General features: G+C 33.2%; 3 protein-coding genes across 4 annotated transcripts in view; all 3 read left to right on the top strand.

The window, feature by feature from the left end:
- The first annotated feature begins 1992 nt into the window (after nt 1-1992).
- On the top strand, nt 1993-4446 carry LOC111697297 (40S ribosomal protein S17). The gene is made up of 3 exons (XM_023467238.1): nt 1993-2180; nt 2861-2992; nt 4230-4446. The coding sequence occupies exons 1-3, from the start codon at nt 2034-2036 to the stop codon at nt 4335-4337; spliced, it is 387 nt and encodes a 128-aa protein (XP_023323006.1). The 5' UTR covers nt 1993-2033; the 3' UTR covers nt 4338-4446.
- On the top strand, nt 4438-8401 carry LOC111697296 (60S ribosomal protein L11). The gene is made up of 6 exons (XM_023467237.1): nt 4438-4566; nt 5199-5257; nt 5812-5862; nt 7172-7300; nt 7746-7823; nt 8208-8401. Exons 1-6 carry the CDS (start codon nt 4453-4455, stop codon nt 8317-8319), a joined length of 543 nt encoding a protein of 180 aa, XP_023323005.1. The 5' UTR covers nt 4438-4452; the 3' UTR covers nt 8320-8401.
- A 14-nt stretch (nt 8402-8415) lies between these two features.
- Nucleotides 8416-15219, top strand: part of LOC111697292 (alanine--tRNA ligase, cytoplasmic) — a 36783-nt gene continuing 29979 nt past the window's right edge. For both annotated transcript variants that reach the window (XM_023467233.1, XM_023467234.1), the window contains exons 1-11: nt 8416-8495; nt 10156-10228; nt 10780-10849; nt 11383-11476; nt 12764-12838; nt 13003-13124; nt 13387-13436; nt 13627-13694; nt 13897-13991; nt 14691-14742; nt 15151-15217. In XM_023467233.1, coding sequence (XP_023323001.1) covers nt 8433-8495; nt 10156-10228; nt 10780-10849; nt 11383-11476; nt 12764-12838; nt 13003-13124; nt 13387-13436; nt 13627-13694; nt 13897-13991; nt 14691-14742; nt 15151-15217 — 829 coding nt within the window. In that variant the 5' untranslated portion in view covers nt 8416-8432. The remainder of the gene's footprint in view (nt 8496-10155; nt 10229-10779; nt 10850-11382; nt 11477-12763; nt 12839-13002; nt 13125-13386; nt 13437-13626; nt 13695-13896; nt 13992-14690; nt 14743-15150; nt 15218-15219) is intronic.

Raw genomic sequence — 15219 nt, forward strand, 5'->3', positions numbered from 1 at the left:
GACATAATATTATTATGGCTGTTGAAATTAGGTATTACAATGCTAATTCATAGCAAAGACGATATACTATTCGTCACTGAATTCCCATGTTTTTTGGGACACCCTGTATGTAATTGAAATTTATGAAACATTTCATAAACATAATGGAAGTTAATGGAACATTTCATAAATATAATGGAAATTTATGGAACACTTCATAAATATAATGGAAATTGATAAAATATTTCATAAACATAATGGAAGTTAATGGAACATTTCATAAATATATTAGAAATTGATATAACATTTTAAATAAACATAATAGAAATTGATGGAACAAACCATAAATATAATGGAAATTGATGGAACATTTCATAAATTTAATTGAAATTGATGGAACTTTATATAAACATAATGGAAGTTAATGGAACATTTCATAAATATATGGAAAGTTATGGAACATTTCATAAATATAATGGAAATTGATGAAATATTTCATAAATATAATGGAAATTAATGAAATATTTCATAAATATAATGGAAATTAATGAAATATTTCATAAATATAATATGGAAATTGATGGAACATTTCATAAATAAAATGGAAATTGATGAAACATTTCAGAGGTATCATGTGAATTGTTTATGGAATTTTCTTAAGAGAAACATTTAATAGTTAAATGGAAAATTGTAAAAAATTTTACGAAACGAATCTTTATGATAAAATTATGGAAATGGCTGGACAGAGCATTTAATTAAACAGACAATTTATAAATTTTTTAAACATTGAAAATAATCGAATAATTTATAAAATAGACATTTCTTAAATATTAGATCTATAATAAAATAAACATTTTCTTAAGAGATATAGTTGAAATAGATTAAACATTTCATAGATATTCAATGGAAATTGATTAAACATTTCTATAGATATTCAATGGAAATAGATTAAACATTTCATAGATATTCAATGGAAATTGATTAAACATTTCATAGATATTCAATGGAAATTGCTTAAACATTTTCAGCGCCGAAATATATGTTGTGTGCACCCCCGTGACCCCTTTTTTTGAAAAAAATATTGGTTAGTTTTTCATCTATATTAAAGAACCTAATATATTTCATACTTATAACTTATGCTTGGTTTAGAACATATATAATTGTTGATAAAAAATTAGGGGTGCAATTTTCTTGTAAAATCTTCCCCCGCGCGCTTCTGTTGGTAATGAAAATTTCTGGCGGTTAAAATATTTTCGATGAACGCTTTGTTCCAATAAACATAAAATAATTAATTATTTAGTACCAATATATGGTAATGTTACATACGTCGTCCCAACATCCCATACTGAACTTCTGACCTATACTGACTTTCCGACCTACTGCAATATCGGGCCTACGCCAGCTGTTTATTTTTGTATTATTAGAGGGTTTGGTTAGGTTAAGGCAATTTATGGGCCGAGCGCTGCGGCTAGAACAGGCTAGGGGGCCGAGGACAGGCAACAGGGCCGGGCGCTGCGGCCATAAGTCCATATAGCAGCTATAAAACCACGCGCTAGTAGGTCAGATGTGTAGCAAAGCGGATTTGGCGTAGGTCAGAAGTGTAGTATAGCGGATTAGCGTAGGTCGAAATATACTATCTAATATTAATAACAATAAAAAAAATAGCAAAGACGACCAAAGTTCTATTTCCGGCGAGCACAGCGGGCTTGACAAAAATATTTAGAAGTTCTGAAAAGTCATGAGATATCTAAATTCCAATAACTTAGCTGTTATACAGTTCTTTGTATTATTTGGGAGAAATAAAAAATTTAAGGTTCAGACGTTTTAAAAAAAATTGTTTCAGCCCACTGTGAAAATGCCGCACCGAAGTTCAAGAAGAGATGAGCGCGTGACGTCATTTCCAGTTTCATTTACAGCACACACATGGAAAACAGCAACATGATTATTTTAAACTTAAAATGTAGTGTGTGATATTATTACGAGAACTCTGCTGTTAATTATTAAATTTAAAGAGTGTGGATTTTTATTTTATCTTGCTATTTTCAGTCTCGAAAATGGGTCGTGTTCGTACGAAGACCGTGAAGAAGGCTTCTCGATTTATCATCGAGAAGTACTACACCAAGCTCACCCTCGACTTCCACACTAACAAGAGGATCATGGACGAGGTTGCGTTGATCCCCTCCAAGCCTCTTCGTAACAAGGAATCGTACCTTATAATGAGAAAGCTATTGATCCTCGTTAATCTTAAAGACCGGCATTTCTCTAATTGGTTCTATAAAAGGGTTACATGGGTGTGGAAAGAAATCGGTAGAAATTTGAATCCTTTTAACTAACACCCTTTGTTTTAGCTAGAAAAGTATGACTGAACTGCATCACATTCGTGAACTGTTGGGCTTTCCTTAACTGTGAAGTTTGTTATTTATTAACAGTATTAAAAGAGTAGTTATGGGTCCGCCTTAGCATACGAATATTGGACCCCCCTTCTTTCAATTTTGTTCAAGACCAGTAATAGTTAGGAAAAATTATTCTTTTTTTTTGTTTTCTATTATTTTAGGGTTGGGTAAGACAATTTCTGGCCCGTGCGCTACGGCTAGGACAGGCTAGGGGGCGGGAGGTTGTGGCCACATGGTCAATAGATCCTAGTGTCACGGTTGAAATCTAAGTATAAATTTGACGTGGAGGGGGGTCTTAAAATCGTATTTTAGGAAATGCCAAACTTAGTGTGGAAGGAAGTTTTTATGAATTGGTGTTCATGCGCCTTTAGCATCAAACATTACTCTACGAATAAACTTGTTTACTTAAGTCTTAATTTGATGAAATATTTTTTTTTTTTTACTTTAAACGATTAATGCATTCTTATTATGAACGGTTAAATCTACAGATTGCTGGATTTATCACTCATTTGATGAAGCGTCTTCAGCGCAGCACAGTTCGTGGTATCAGCATCAAGCTGCAGGAGGAGGAGAGAGAGAGGAGGGACAACTATGTTCCCGATGTTTCTGCTTTGGAACAGGTCCGAGCTTTTGTTATTTCGTCATTTCCACCTTTCTTGATCTTGGACAAATTATTGGATCTATATGCATTCACGATCAGGAATGAATTAAAATAATTCATTCCTTTTGCACGTCTGCTAGAATATATATTAGGATAGGACCAGCTCATTTAGTTCTTTACATGGACAAAATGTTTAGAGGCTTATTCACAAACTAATTCAGTCTCTGAAATGGTTTTCACAAATATGCTTATGAATGAACTGGCAATGAAATTCCACTCCCAACCATAGAGATTGGGTCGAGATTGTTTAAGTTTACTATATTACGGGTTTATAAATTATTTCACAAACTGATCCAATTAGTGTGAAATTGTGCTTCACTCAATTATAATGATTCGTAGAGGCTTTTTCACAAACAAATCTGTGTGCAATGGTTTTCAAATGGTTAAATTGGCACTGAAACTCCTAACTTAATTTATGCGCCATCTCCAAGTAAATTTTTTTGAGATTGTAGAAATTTTCCACAAACTGATCCAATTTCTGTAAAATAGTGCTAATTCAATCCAAATGATTCGTAGAGATGTATGACTAGAGTTTTTTGGATCACGATAAGATTTAATTATAAGTATACTCGATCAGGAATCAATTGAAATAATTCATTCCTTTTGCAGTCTGCTAGGATTAGAATATATAATAGGATAGGACCAGCTCATTTAGTTCTTTACATGGACAAAATGGGCTTATACATAAAGTAATTCAATCCCTTCAATGGTTTTTATTTCACTATAAAAAAATTTATAAGTTTATTTTTTTGTGATGGTACAAATTTTCCATACTAAGCTTTAAAAAAATCATTGCGCTTGTTTGCGATTAAACTTACTTTCATGCATTCACGATCAGGAATGAATTATAATAATTCATTCCTTTTGCACGTCTGCTAGAATATATATTAGGATAGGACCAGCTCATTTAGTTCTTCACATGGACAAAATGTTTAGAGGCTTATTCACAAACTAATCCAAATCATGTAAAATGGTCATGAAATCATTACGATTCTAAATACAATTTTGACACGTTTTTAACGATTAAACTAAATTAATGTGAGCATTCGCGATCAGGAATGAATTATAAAAATTCATTCCTGCACGTCTGCTAGAAAATATATTAGGATAGATTCAGCTCTTTTAGTTCTTTATATGCAGAACATGTTTAGAGGCTTATTCACATTTTAATTGTTTTTAACACATCTTTATTTTAGGACGTTATCGAGGTTGATGCTGAGACCAAGGAGATGTTGAAGATGATGGACTTCTCCTCCATCCCCGTCCAGCTAACCACCGGCCAGAGAAATAACTTCAGGAACTAGATCCTCCGGGCAGGGTTTATCAGGGCTCCGGTCTTGTTCTGCTGTCTTACCATTAAACATCGGTATAAATCTCGTAAAACATCCTAAATAGAGTTTCTGAGTTTCAGAATACAAAATGGTCGATGGAAAGGATAAGGCGAAGAATCCCATGAGGGACCTGAAGATCAGGAAGCTGTGCATGAATATTTGTGTTGGAGAGAGCGGAGATAGGCTTACCAGGGCCGGAAAGGTATATCTAGGAGTATTTATTTTATAAAACAACTCGTACCCTACGACAGTGCGGTAGGATGAGAAATGAATGTTGAATTTTTCGTTGATATTATTCTAAAATAATCAAAAGCAATTTTGAGTTAAATTAATTTGGAGACAAGTGGACGGGGGGTGGCTGATTTATTAAGAAAATAATTCCTCTGGGGGAAACTCTGTTTTTCTTAATTCTTTTTTTTTGGTGAAGGTTAATGACCTCCGGTTCCAAAATTACTTTGTGATCCGAGTGTAGGGCCTAAATGGGATGCTGCAAACGCAAAATTTCAGCCCTTAGCTCAATTTGTATTACTTAATACAGCCTGTTTAAAATTAGGTGTCCCCACTGCTTAACCCTAAGTTCATCAAGTTTCAGTAGTAAGGATTGACATCACCCAGGGAACCTGTGCACCTTATGATTTTATTACTTTCACTTATTCGGTTGTCAACCTATAATGTGCAAGTATCTATAAGGGTTGATGTTCAATTTATTTCACATTTTCGAAAATGCATATTAAAGGCCTGCTTCTATATTATCTTGAATATGAATGTAATTATCGTCTCAAAGCGGCAAAATGTTATTATGCCAAAATAATATTTAATTTCTATTTCTATTAGGTTCTTGAATCTTTGACTGGACAGAGTCCCGTCTTCTCCAAGGCTCGTTACACCGTCAGGTATCGATAAATTTTTAACACAACCTCTTTAAAGATTATTTGAAACTTTCAAAATAGTAGGCTTAAAAGTTTCGTCCGTTAAAAATGATTGAGAATCAATTATTTTATGAATTTTGAAAGAATTATTGGAATGCTTGTGAAACAAACAATAACGGAAATCGAAAACTAAAAGCAAATTTGATATCTTAAGGTTAAGGTGTAAGATTATGATTCAGAAATTCACCTCTTTATATTGGGTAAAATTATACTCATTACACCTAAAAACGCCGTTTTGTTTTACTCCGACATAAATTAAGATTCTTTCAATATTTGGTTATCTGAAATACCATTTAGTCCCTCAAATTTGGTTTGAATTGTAAAACCTGTCGAGTAATCAAACTTGTAAGAATAAAGTTGGAAAGTTGTAATTTTTTCCCTCTCTAATGATGAGTTTAATCATTCACCATCTTTCGCATGAAAGCTCCTGATTACATAGAACGGCCAACTGATAAAACCAATTTATAGTATTCACTTGTTTTTATTAATGTTCAGCCTTCTTATTCGTTCTTCTTCAGATCTTTCGGTATCAGACGTAACGAGAAGATTGCCGTTCACTGCACTGTCAGGTTAGTTCATATAAAAATGAATTTAAAATCGGGGTAAATATTCCCAGAAACTTGTCCACCTCCCTTTAAGAGTAACTCTTCTCTCTGTCAGGAATGTTCCTATTTTATCGCTGTCGCTAAATTATGAGACAATATGTATTTTAGGAAAGAAAAACTAGCGAGTGTCTTTTCTTCTTAGAAATTTGCATTAATGGCTTCTTGATATTGAGCGTTCTTTCCCCAACAGTGAAAAGGCTAATACAAAAACTTTTCTTGTTTCCGCTTGTCCTGTTTCAAAACGCCTAAAATATTTCCTTGAATTGCAGATGTTAAAACCGTGCAGCGAACCTTGATGTATAAAATTTTATTAACATTAAATGGGATATTAAAGGGACAGTAAAGGAAAAATGAAAGGGGGTATAGGCTGAAAGCTAATCACTTTAGCTCTTGATCGCGACCCATGAAAGTCATATCTGATGTTCCTGTCTCGAGAAATTTAAATAAAATTGTGTCAAATTTATACGAAAATTAATATATATACAATTTTGTATAAAAGTAGTGGGTTTAAACAGACCATATTCAGCAAATAAGCAACCAATCTGAAAACGATGATATCCCAGAGAAAGCTAATTGTAAATTAGGTTTACTTTTATATTTGTTATTTCTATTTTCAATAGATTTCATTCATAATATATTTTTACGTCCGTATTACTTGACCAGAAATTCCACCAATGGCAGTGCAGTAAAGTGGTCACGTGATACAGGCGGAGACACGTGACCAGTATACTGCCCTGCCATTGGTGATAGTTCTGGTCACGTGATTTAAGTTTCAGATTTTCAAAATTTTACATATATGAATTTTCGTATAATTTTAACACAGTTTTATATCAATTTCTCGAGACAGGAACATCAGATATGACTTTTATGGGTCGCGATCAAGAGCTAAAGTGATTAGCTTTCAGCCTATACCCCCTTTCATTTTTCCTTTACTGTCCCTTTAATATATGGAAAGCTGTAATCTTGTCTGCTGTTTGTACGATCATATCTCAGGGAGACCCAGGGAAATGTTCTCAGCTTTGTTTAAAGATTCTAATTTGAGCGGGTCGGCTTTAGTAGTGAACATTTAGTTTCCCGGTAAAATCTTTCAAGTGTGGTTAAACTGCGAGAGTATCTTTCAGTAACCTTGACAGGATCTAACAGAAGATATTTAATTTTTAATATTTTTGCGATTGTTTTTGGTTGTCATTATTTCTTTATAAACATTGGATGTAATATTAGATCAATTTCAGTTTTTTATAATTAAAGATTTTAGTTATGATTTTTTTATCAGGGGGCCCAAGGCTGAGGAGATCCTTGAGCGTGGATTCAAGGTCAAGGAGTACGAATTGAGGAAGGAAAACTTCTCCGACAACGGAAACTTCGGGTTCGGTATCCAGGAGCATATCGATCTGGGAATTAAGTAAGTAAAATAATGTCGTTTAAATTAAATTTTATAGATCGGTAGAAAGTGTGAAATATCCTTATTTTTATCTGAATCTTCCTGAAACTTTGCAGTGCACAATTTTATCGAGAACTAGAACTTTATTTGTGGATTTGTAAGGGGTTAGCAGACAGTCTGGTTAGATTTTTTTCATCTGTTTCCATGAAGTTTTAATTATTATATAAATGCGTTTTTTCACGTATTACATAAATGCATTTTTCACGTATTGCATTTTTCACGTATTACATTTTGCATATTTTCTCGCAAGTATGAGGTCCTAATTAACACTACAAATGATGAGTTCAATCTTTCACCATCTTTCGCATGAAAGTTTATGATTACAAAGAACGGCCAACTGAAGCTTATTTTTTGAATAGAGAAATATTTTGTTAATTATTTTTTTTGATAAATGAATATATTCTAGGTACGATCCCAGCATCGGAATCTACGGAATGGATTTCTACGTTGTTCTTGGCAGACCAGGCATGAACGTTATGCACAGGTAATCTCTCCCTTCTTTCCACTGGTTTCATTTGTAAAACCCCCTTCCTCCCACTGGTTACATTTGTAAAACCCCCCTTCCTCCCACTGGTTACATTTGTAAAACCCCCCTTCCTCCCACTGGTTACATTTGTAAAACCTCCTTCCTCCCACTGGTCACATTTGTAAAAACCCCCTTCCTCCCACTGGTTACATTTGCAAAACTGAAATTTAGCGGAAAGCGCAGATACAATTTAAAGAAAATTCGACTACTTTGCTTTTTGGATACAGTGTTGAGAAGTGTCTTGGAAGAATTCTAATTTCAATTTAACTTGTTTTCTGAAAGGGATATTATCTTGAAAACAACAGTCTCTAGAAAAGTATAAATTCCTTTTTTTTTGTTAAGGAGACGTAAGGTTGGCACAGTTGGACGTCAGCATAAGCTGACCAAGGAGGACGCCATGAAGTGGTTCCAGACGAAGTACGACGGTGTTATTCTCTCCACCAAGAAGCAGTAGATCACCCATGCGAACACTCCACGCCACCATCTTGTACACGCATGTTTGTTCGTATACTGAAATAAATTCCTTACATCCAGGATGTTCATCTGATTTTCTTTTACAGAACTAGAATGGATACGTCGCTAGATGCGAAAGCGATTCGGAAAATATTTTTAGATTTTTTCATAGAAAAGGTAAAAATGGAATGAATTTATTAACACATGTATTTCCTCTAACATCTATTGTATCTTGTTTTATTCCAAAATCTATTTGGCAGTTCCAGAAATTAATTGGGCTGTATTGCGGAACCTTTTTTATGTGATGTTAAATCAGGGTTGGTAAACACCTGGGATATTTTTTTTAAAAAATGGAACCCAGCCCAGCGAGTTTTATTTGGTTTTTTTAAGTTTTTGGGCTTTTTTGAGTTAAATTTGAAATCGAATAAACATACTTAAATTCATACTAATGCACAAAAATAATAGGACTGTTTAAGCAATAGGCGAATTTTATAGTTCTGAAAAAATAATATTGTGATAATAGGCTATTATCATATATTAATACTACTTTATTATTATAGTTCATTAACAAAAATAAATCGAAAATGGATTTAGTCATTAAATAAATAAGTCTGTTAGTATTTGATTTAGGAAAGGAAATTCCGACTTTTAGACTTTTGTTATTGTTTCAAATTATTAAATCCTATTTATTTTGTTAAGTCTTGTTCTGAAAAGTGAAAGTTCTATTGGTTTGACTGCTATGACTTGAACTGGTTTTATGTGATTTGACCTTTTAAATAGAGCTTTAAGCACTACTGCCTGCTAAGCTAGCGTTATGAACTTGTTTAGATGAATTAAATCGAGTATTATGATTTAAATTTACTTAAAAAGATTAGATTAGTCTCGCTATTATGAAAAAGAGAGGATCACGCATTAATCTCGATATCCACTATTCTAAAGTTTTCAGCTCAGACTAATTAGTTCAAACGGAAGATTATTAAGAAACTTGGAAATTCTTCGTTTTTCCCCAGAATTTCTCGTGTTTTTAGTTTTGACACTCGCGAAAAATATTTTTGTTTTTATGCCACCATGATTGATAGGAAAATATTCCTAGGTATGATCAACAATAAAATGAAAGTAAAGGAACGTAAAGGGGGTTGAAAACTTATCTATTTTTTGACATTTTTCTAATATACTTTCAGAGATGAGTTTTTTTGATTAACCCCCAAGCTAAAATTTGACCTTTAAATCTCCGATCTTATCTTGTATTAAGAAGTTCAGTAAGTAAGAAGATTTGGGACAAAGAAAGCTTAATAGAAATAGTCAAACAAATTGTCCTAGTGAATAGATAATTCCTCAATAGTATTGCAAGTTGGAAGGGGTTCTTTCGGTAAAGATACCAGGGTTACAGTAAATTGTTGGGAGAGTTTTAAGAATGATCAAATTTAAATAAAGATATTTAACTATTTAATTTTCAATTTTAAATAAATAAGCGCTGTGAAGGGAAACTTTGAATTAGATTAAGAAATCAGCTGGAAGAGCTGGAACAAGAATAATGTTTTTTTTTTATTGCACATCGCAATTTTTTTTGTTTTATTCGCTGAACCGTGAAAATTAAAAGTTTTATACGCTGAACTGGGAAAAATAAAAGTTTTATTCGCCGAACTGAAAAGAATAGAAGTTTTATTCGCTGAACTGAAAAAATAAAAGTTTTATTCGCTGAACTGAAAAAATAAAAGTTATTCGCTGAACTGAAAAAATAAAAGTTTTATTCTAAGCCTCGATTTCTTTTGATTACAATCCAAGTTCGAAGATTAATTTCTGTGACGCGGTTTAATGCGTTTTATTTTGTATTTAGAAGACGCATATCTACGTTCATTCTTCCTCAACTATCCCTCATGATGATCCTACGCTTCTCTTCGCTAACGCAGGAACATAAACTGTCTCTTTAAGTGACATTCCATCTATAGAGTGACAAGCCTTATTCTCAACAAGACCCTGTCTCGGACCGTGGATTTGTTTTCTAGAGAAAATCATTAGTACACAGTGCGTAGGATCCAAGGGGCAAAATATCAACCAAAAACTGTTAAAAAATTGTCTTACTGTAAACCTAAATCTGAAATATTAAACAAAGAAAGACTATAAAAATTTCCTGATTTCTGATTCTGAATGGTTCATCAAAGTTTAGCATGAAAAAAGCGAAAATAATGAGACAAAATTGAAAATTCTCGTTGTCAAAAAAATTCATTAAATTAAAAAAATAAGTCTTCTTTTTGCGATTAATCCTTTTTCAAAATGGATAATATTAAGCCAATTGGATTCGGATTCCACGGAAAAATGGGCTAAAAATATTTTTTAGATTCCGATTCTTAGCACGGGTCATCGCATTATTTATGATCATTATAAAAAATAGAAAATTAACTCTTGAATCTTCATGTTGAAAAACAATGTCATCGAGAATCAATTTCTGTTATGTTGGTAGGGATGAATCAATTCAAGCCTGTGTTCGTCGGTACTGCGGATCCGAATAGTGATATGGCGAAATGGACGAGGTAATTTACAACCAAAATTTTTTATTTTTGAATTTTTGAATTTTTGAATTTTTGAATTTTTAGTGAAAAGTGGAAGTTCAAAGTTTTTGTTTTAAGTGGTAAACATTGTAATTTCATAAAAAATTTTAAAATTTTATTTATGAAAAAAATGCACGTCATGGAATAATAAATAAACCGTTCGTGTAAATCTAAAAGAAAAAGTTAATGTCAGTGAAACAGGAAAGAGAGCAAGCAAAGATTTTGAAAAAATTCACTCTCAAGATTCTAAAAATTCTTTTTTTTACCTTCTTAAAATTACTTAAGAAGGTAATTTATTTCCATCAGAGTAATATTAATAAATGTTAACCAGAAGCCAGAGTCAACTGAAAAAATCTTAATTTTTTGTTCCGTTGTCGCTCTGCGCAAGTATATTTAATATATATCCCTAAACAAATAAAGAATAAAAAATAAATAATGTATTAAAGGCTGGGATTTATAGCGAATGTCCCCCCCCCTCTAAAAACTAAAGGGACTGATTGCGAATTATTTTTCAGGGTTGTGAATACGCAGAAGTGTATCAGGGCCGGAGGAAAGCATAATGACCTTGATGACGTAGGAAAGGATGTTTACCATCATACATTCTTCGAGGTTAGTATATAACCAATATCATTATCTTAAATTCCAAGTAAAGCAATATACGTATGTGTGTATGTTTTTTATCTACAACCGGCCGAACCGTAACAGTAAAAAGGTTTTAAGTCCCCCCCCCCCCCCCACGGAATAAAATACAGGGACATAGGTGGTCTATCCGTCAGATTGACTCTTTATTTGTTTTACCGGGAACGTGTCGTGGAGTACCTATGATATTAGAACTAAAAAATACTCTTGTTTTTGTTAAAAGGGCCCTCCCCTCCCCACTCAAAATATCGAAGCTGAACTTTGAAGTTAAAGGGGAACTACTTTAAAGGTTTTATAATAAATTTTAAAGTACTTATAATTTTAATAAAGTTTTTTTTTAAATTATTTGAAATTAAAAAATAAATTATCTCATGATTGTTCATTTTAAAGGGGTGGGGGGGGGGNCATCATTGTCATCATTGTCATCATTGTCATCATTGTCATCATTGTCATCATTGTCATCATTGTCATCATTGTCATCATTGTCATCATTGTCATCATTGTCATCATTGTCATCATTGTCATCATTGTCATCATTGTCATCATTGTCATCATTGTCATCATTGTCATCATTGTCATCATTGTCATCATTGTCATCATTGTCATCATTGTCATCATTGTCATCATTGTCATCATTGTCATCATTGTCATCATTGTCATCATTGTCATCATTGTCATCATTGTCATCATTGTCATCATTGTCATCATTGTCATCATTGTCATCATTGTCATCATTGTCATCATTGTCATCATTGTCATCATTGTCATCATTGTCATCATTGTCATCATTGTCATCATTGTCATCATTGTCATCATTGTCATCATTGTCATCATTGTCATCATTGTCATCATTGTCATCATTGTCATCATTGTCATCATTGTCATCATTGTCATCATTGTCATCATTGTCATCATTGTCATCATTGTCATCATTGTCATCATTGTCATCATTGTCATCATTGTCATCATTGTCATCATTGTCATCATTGTCATCATTGTCATCATTGTCATCATTGTCATCATTGTCATCATTGTCATCATTGTCATCATTGTCATCATTGTCATCATTGTCATCATTGTTATCATTGTTATCATAAGTATCATCGATTTTGATGGTTATTATATCGTTAGAACTGACGAGAGTCAACCCAGACCGAAATATATTTTCAATAAATGTGGAACTAACATCTACTTTTTTACTCTACAGAGTTTTGTCCATCACCATCACCGAATTTAAATCATTATTGTTGTTGTTAGATGCTGGGGAATTGGTCGTTTGGCGACTACTTTAAGAAAGAGATCTGTACGTGGTCCTGGGAACTCCTCACAGAGGTGAATAATTATATTTATTTTGAAGAAAAAATTATTTTATTTGACACAGAAAAATGAAATATGTTTTCAAGGAGAGTACACAAGAATTATTTTGAATTATAGGATGAACATTTTTTTACAGACTTCCTGTTATTATTTTATAATATTTGATTTTGTTTTTCTAGGTGTTTAAGCTGGACCCTGCCCGCCTTTATGTCACCTACTTCGGCGGTGACGAGGCTAGCGGCCTCCAGCCTGATCTCGAGGCTAAACAGCTCTGGTTGGATCTAGGAGTAGGAGAGTCAAGGTAGGCAGGATAGAATTCAAGGGCATAAACTTGAAAAAGAATCGTATCCCCCCTGTCCCGATGTTACGTATAGAAAAGTTGGGATTTTAAAATCTCAGCCCTGGAAGCTTAAATATTCCAGATCCAGCGGATGGTATATTTTGATATTTTTTCTGTACGATAGTTAGATCACAAATTAGTCCATCTACAATCTACATATTTATTTATATATTTAGTTCACACATATTAATTTCTTATGATTTTCATTTTTTTTGATATTAAGGATTCTGCCTGGAAATATGAAGGACAACTTTTGGGAGATGGGAGATACAGGAAAACAGTCTATTATCATTTATTGATATCATTATTAATATTATTATAATTATTATTATTATTATTGTGTTATTATTACTACAATTTCATAGATAATCCTGTTTTTTAAAAAGAAGAGACCCTATCAGGGGATAAAGTCGAAAAATTGGGGGTTAATTAGTTGAATGGGGATTAGACTGAAAGTATTTAGGACCTTGTGGACCTTGTTCTGAGATTCATTATGATAGGATTGGGGGAGGCAGAGATGCTGCACATCTGGTAGTTATTCATTCAACCATTTATTCATTCATTTATTCATTCCTTCATCCCTTCATTCCTTTTATTCCTTCATTCCTTCATTCCTTTTTTCCTTTATTTCTTTATTCCTTTATTCCTTTATTCCTTTATTCCTTTATTCCTTTATTCCTTCATTCCTTCATTCCTTTATTTCTTCATTTAGAAAACTATTTTGTTAATAAAGGTGAATATGGATGACCCTGATGTTCTTGAGATCTGGAATCTTGTATTTATGCAGTATAACAGAGAACAGGACAAATCTCTCAAACAGCTTCCTAAGTAAGTTCTAATTTCTATGAACTGAAAACAGTGATTTAAATTTTCTGGAAAAAATATTAGTCTCTCTCGAAAATTCTTGAAAATATGTACCAATGACTGAAACTACCTTAAATTCCAGCCATTTTTAGTTATTAAAAAGGTTGCTGATAAACTTGTTACTTCTGATAAATGCCGCTTAGGATTGATCCCATTAAAATTGCTTCTTACAATTTGACCATGCTTACCCTGACTTGACCTGACTTGACCTAACTTGACCTAACTTGATTTTATTTGACCTTACTTGACCTTTCATAACTATTCATGACCTTACATGAACTTATTTGACCTTACTTGACCTTACTTGACCTTACTTGACCTTACTTGACCTTACTTGACCTTACATGACCTTACTTGACCTTATATGACCTAACTTGACCTTACTTGACCTTTCTTGACCATACTTGACCTTACTTGACCTTACTTGACCATACTTGGCCTTACTGGACCTTACTTGACCTGATGTAACCTAACCTAACTGGACACTACTTGACCCTGTGTCACTCTTTGACCTTATTTGACATTTGACCCTTCTTGATCTTTTTTCTATTTGACACTAGTTGTTTCATTTTGTCTCCATTTGTCCTAACTTTTTCCTTTTTACCCTTTTTGACCCTTCTTTTTGGGCCTAATTTTCCTTGCTTAACTTTATTTGTATTTCAGTAAGCATATTGACTGCGGGATGGGATTCGAGCGTCTTGTGTCCGTAGTTCAGGAACTAAGCCATTTTCATTCTGTATATGTTGTGAACACTGAACACTCCCTTAAAAAGGGGTGAAAATAGGCAGTTGCCTAATGGAGTTACGCGTGCTTGCCGTGTTAAATTACAAGAAAGAGAATTATTAGTCTATATTTTAGGGTTAGGTTAGGTAAAGACACTTTCTGGGCCGAGCCCTGCAGCTAGGACAGGCTAGGGGGCCGAGAACATGTTCTCTCTGTCTTGTAATTTAACGCGGCGAGCGCGTGTAACTCTTTTGGACTTTGCCGTGACAATATAGCTATTTTTAGTAAAACTTCACTGCGGTAAAGATGTTCATTTTGCTTCAAAAATTAGTGGTAAACATATTAGTATTTCTTTTGTTTGAAGCGATTTTTTTAAAATATGAAAATGACCTTAAAATAGGACAAGCGTTCCAATTACGACACTGACCTTTTCCTTCCGTTCTTCCAGCATATACAAGCTGGAACAGGT

The sequence above is a fragment of the Eurytemora carolleeae genome, unplaced genomic scaffold, assembly GCF_000591075.1.
Source record: "Eurytemora carolleeae unplaced genomic scaffold, Eaff_2.0 scaffold48, whole genome shotgun sequence".
Classification (NCBI taxonomy): Eukaryota; Metazoa; Arthropoda; class Copepoda; order Calanoida; family Temoridae; genus Eurytemora; species Eurytemora carolleeae.

What these genes read in the sequence shown, in the direction of transcription:
- LOC111697297 (XM_023467238.1), top strand. Translation starts at nt 2,034, where the DNA reads ATGGGTCGTGTTCGTACGAAGACCGTGAAGAAGGCTTCTCGATTTATC. An exon ending in CCAAGCCTCTTCGTAACAAG is followed by an intron (nt 2,181 to 2,860) that starts GAATCGTACCTT and finishes TTAAATCTACAG; the next exon opens with ATTGCTGGATTTATCACTCA. An exon ending in ATGTTTCTGCTTTGGAACAG is followed by an intron (nt 2,993 to 4,229) that starts GTCCGAGCTTTT and finishes TCTTTATTTTAG; the next exon opens with GACGTTATCGAGGTTGATGC.
- LOC111697296 (XM_023467237.1), top strand. Translation starts at nt 4,453, where the DNA reads ATGGTCGATGGAAAGGATAAGGCGAAGAATCCCATGAGGGACCTGAAG. An exon ending in GGCTTACCAGGGCCGGAAAG is followed by an intron (nt 4,567 to 5,198) that starts GTATATCTAGGA and finishes TATTTCTATTAG; the next exon opens with GTTCTTGAATCTTTGACTGG. An exon ending in GGCATGAACGTTATGCACAG is followed by an intron (nt 7,824 to 8,207) that starts GTAATCTCTCCC and finishes TTTTTTGTTAAG; the next exon opens with GAGACGTAAGGTTGGCACAG.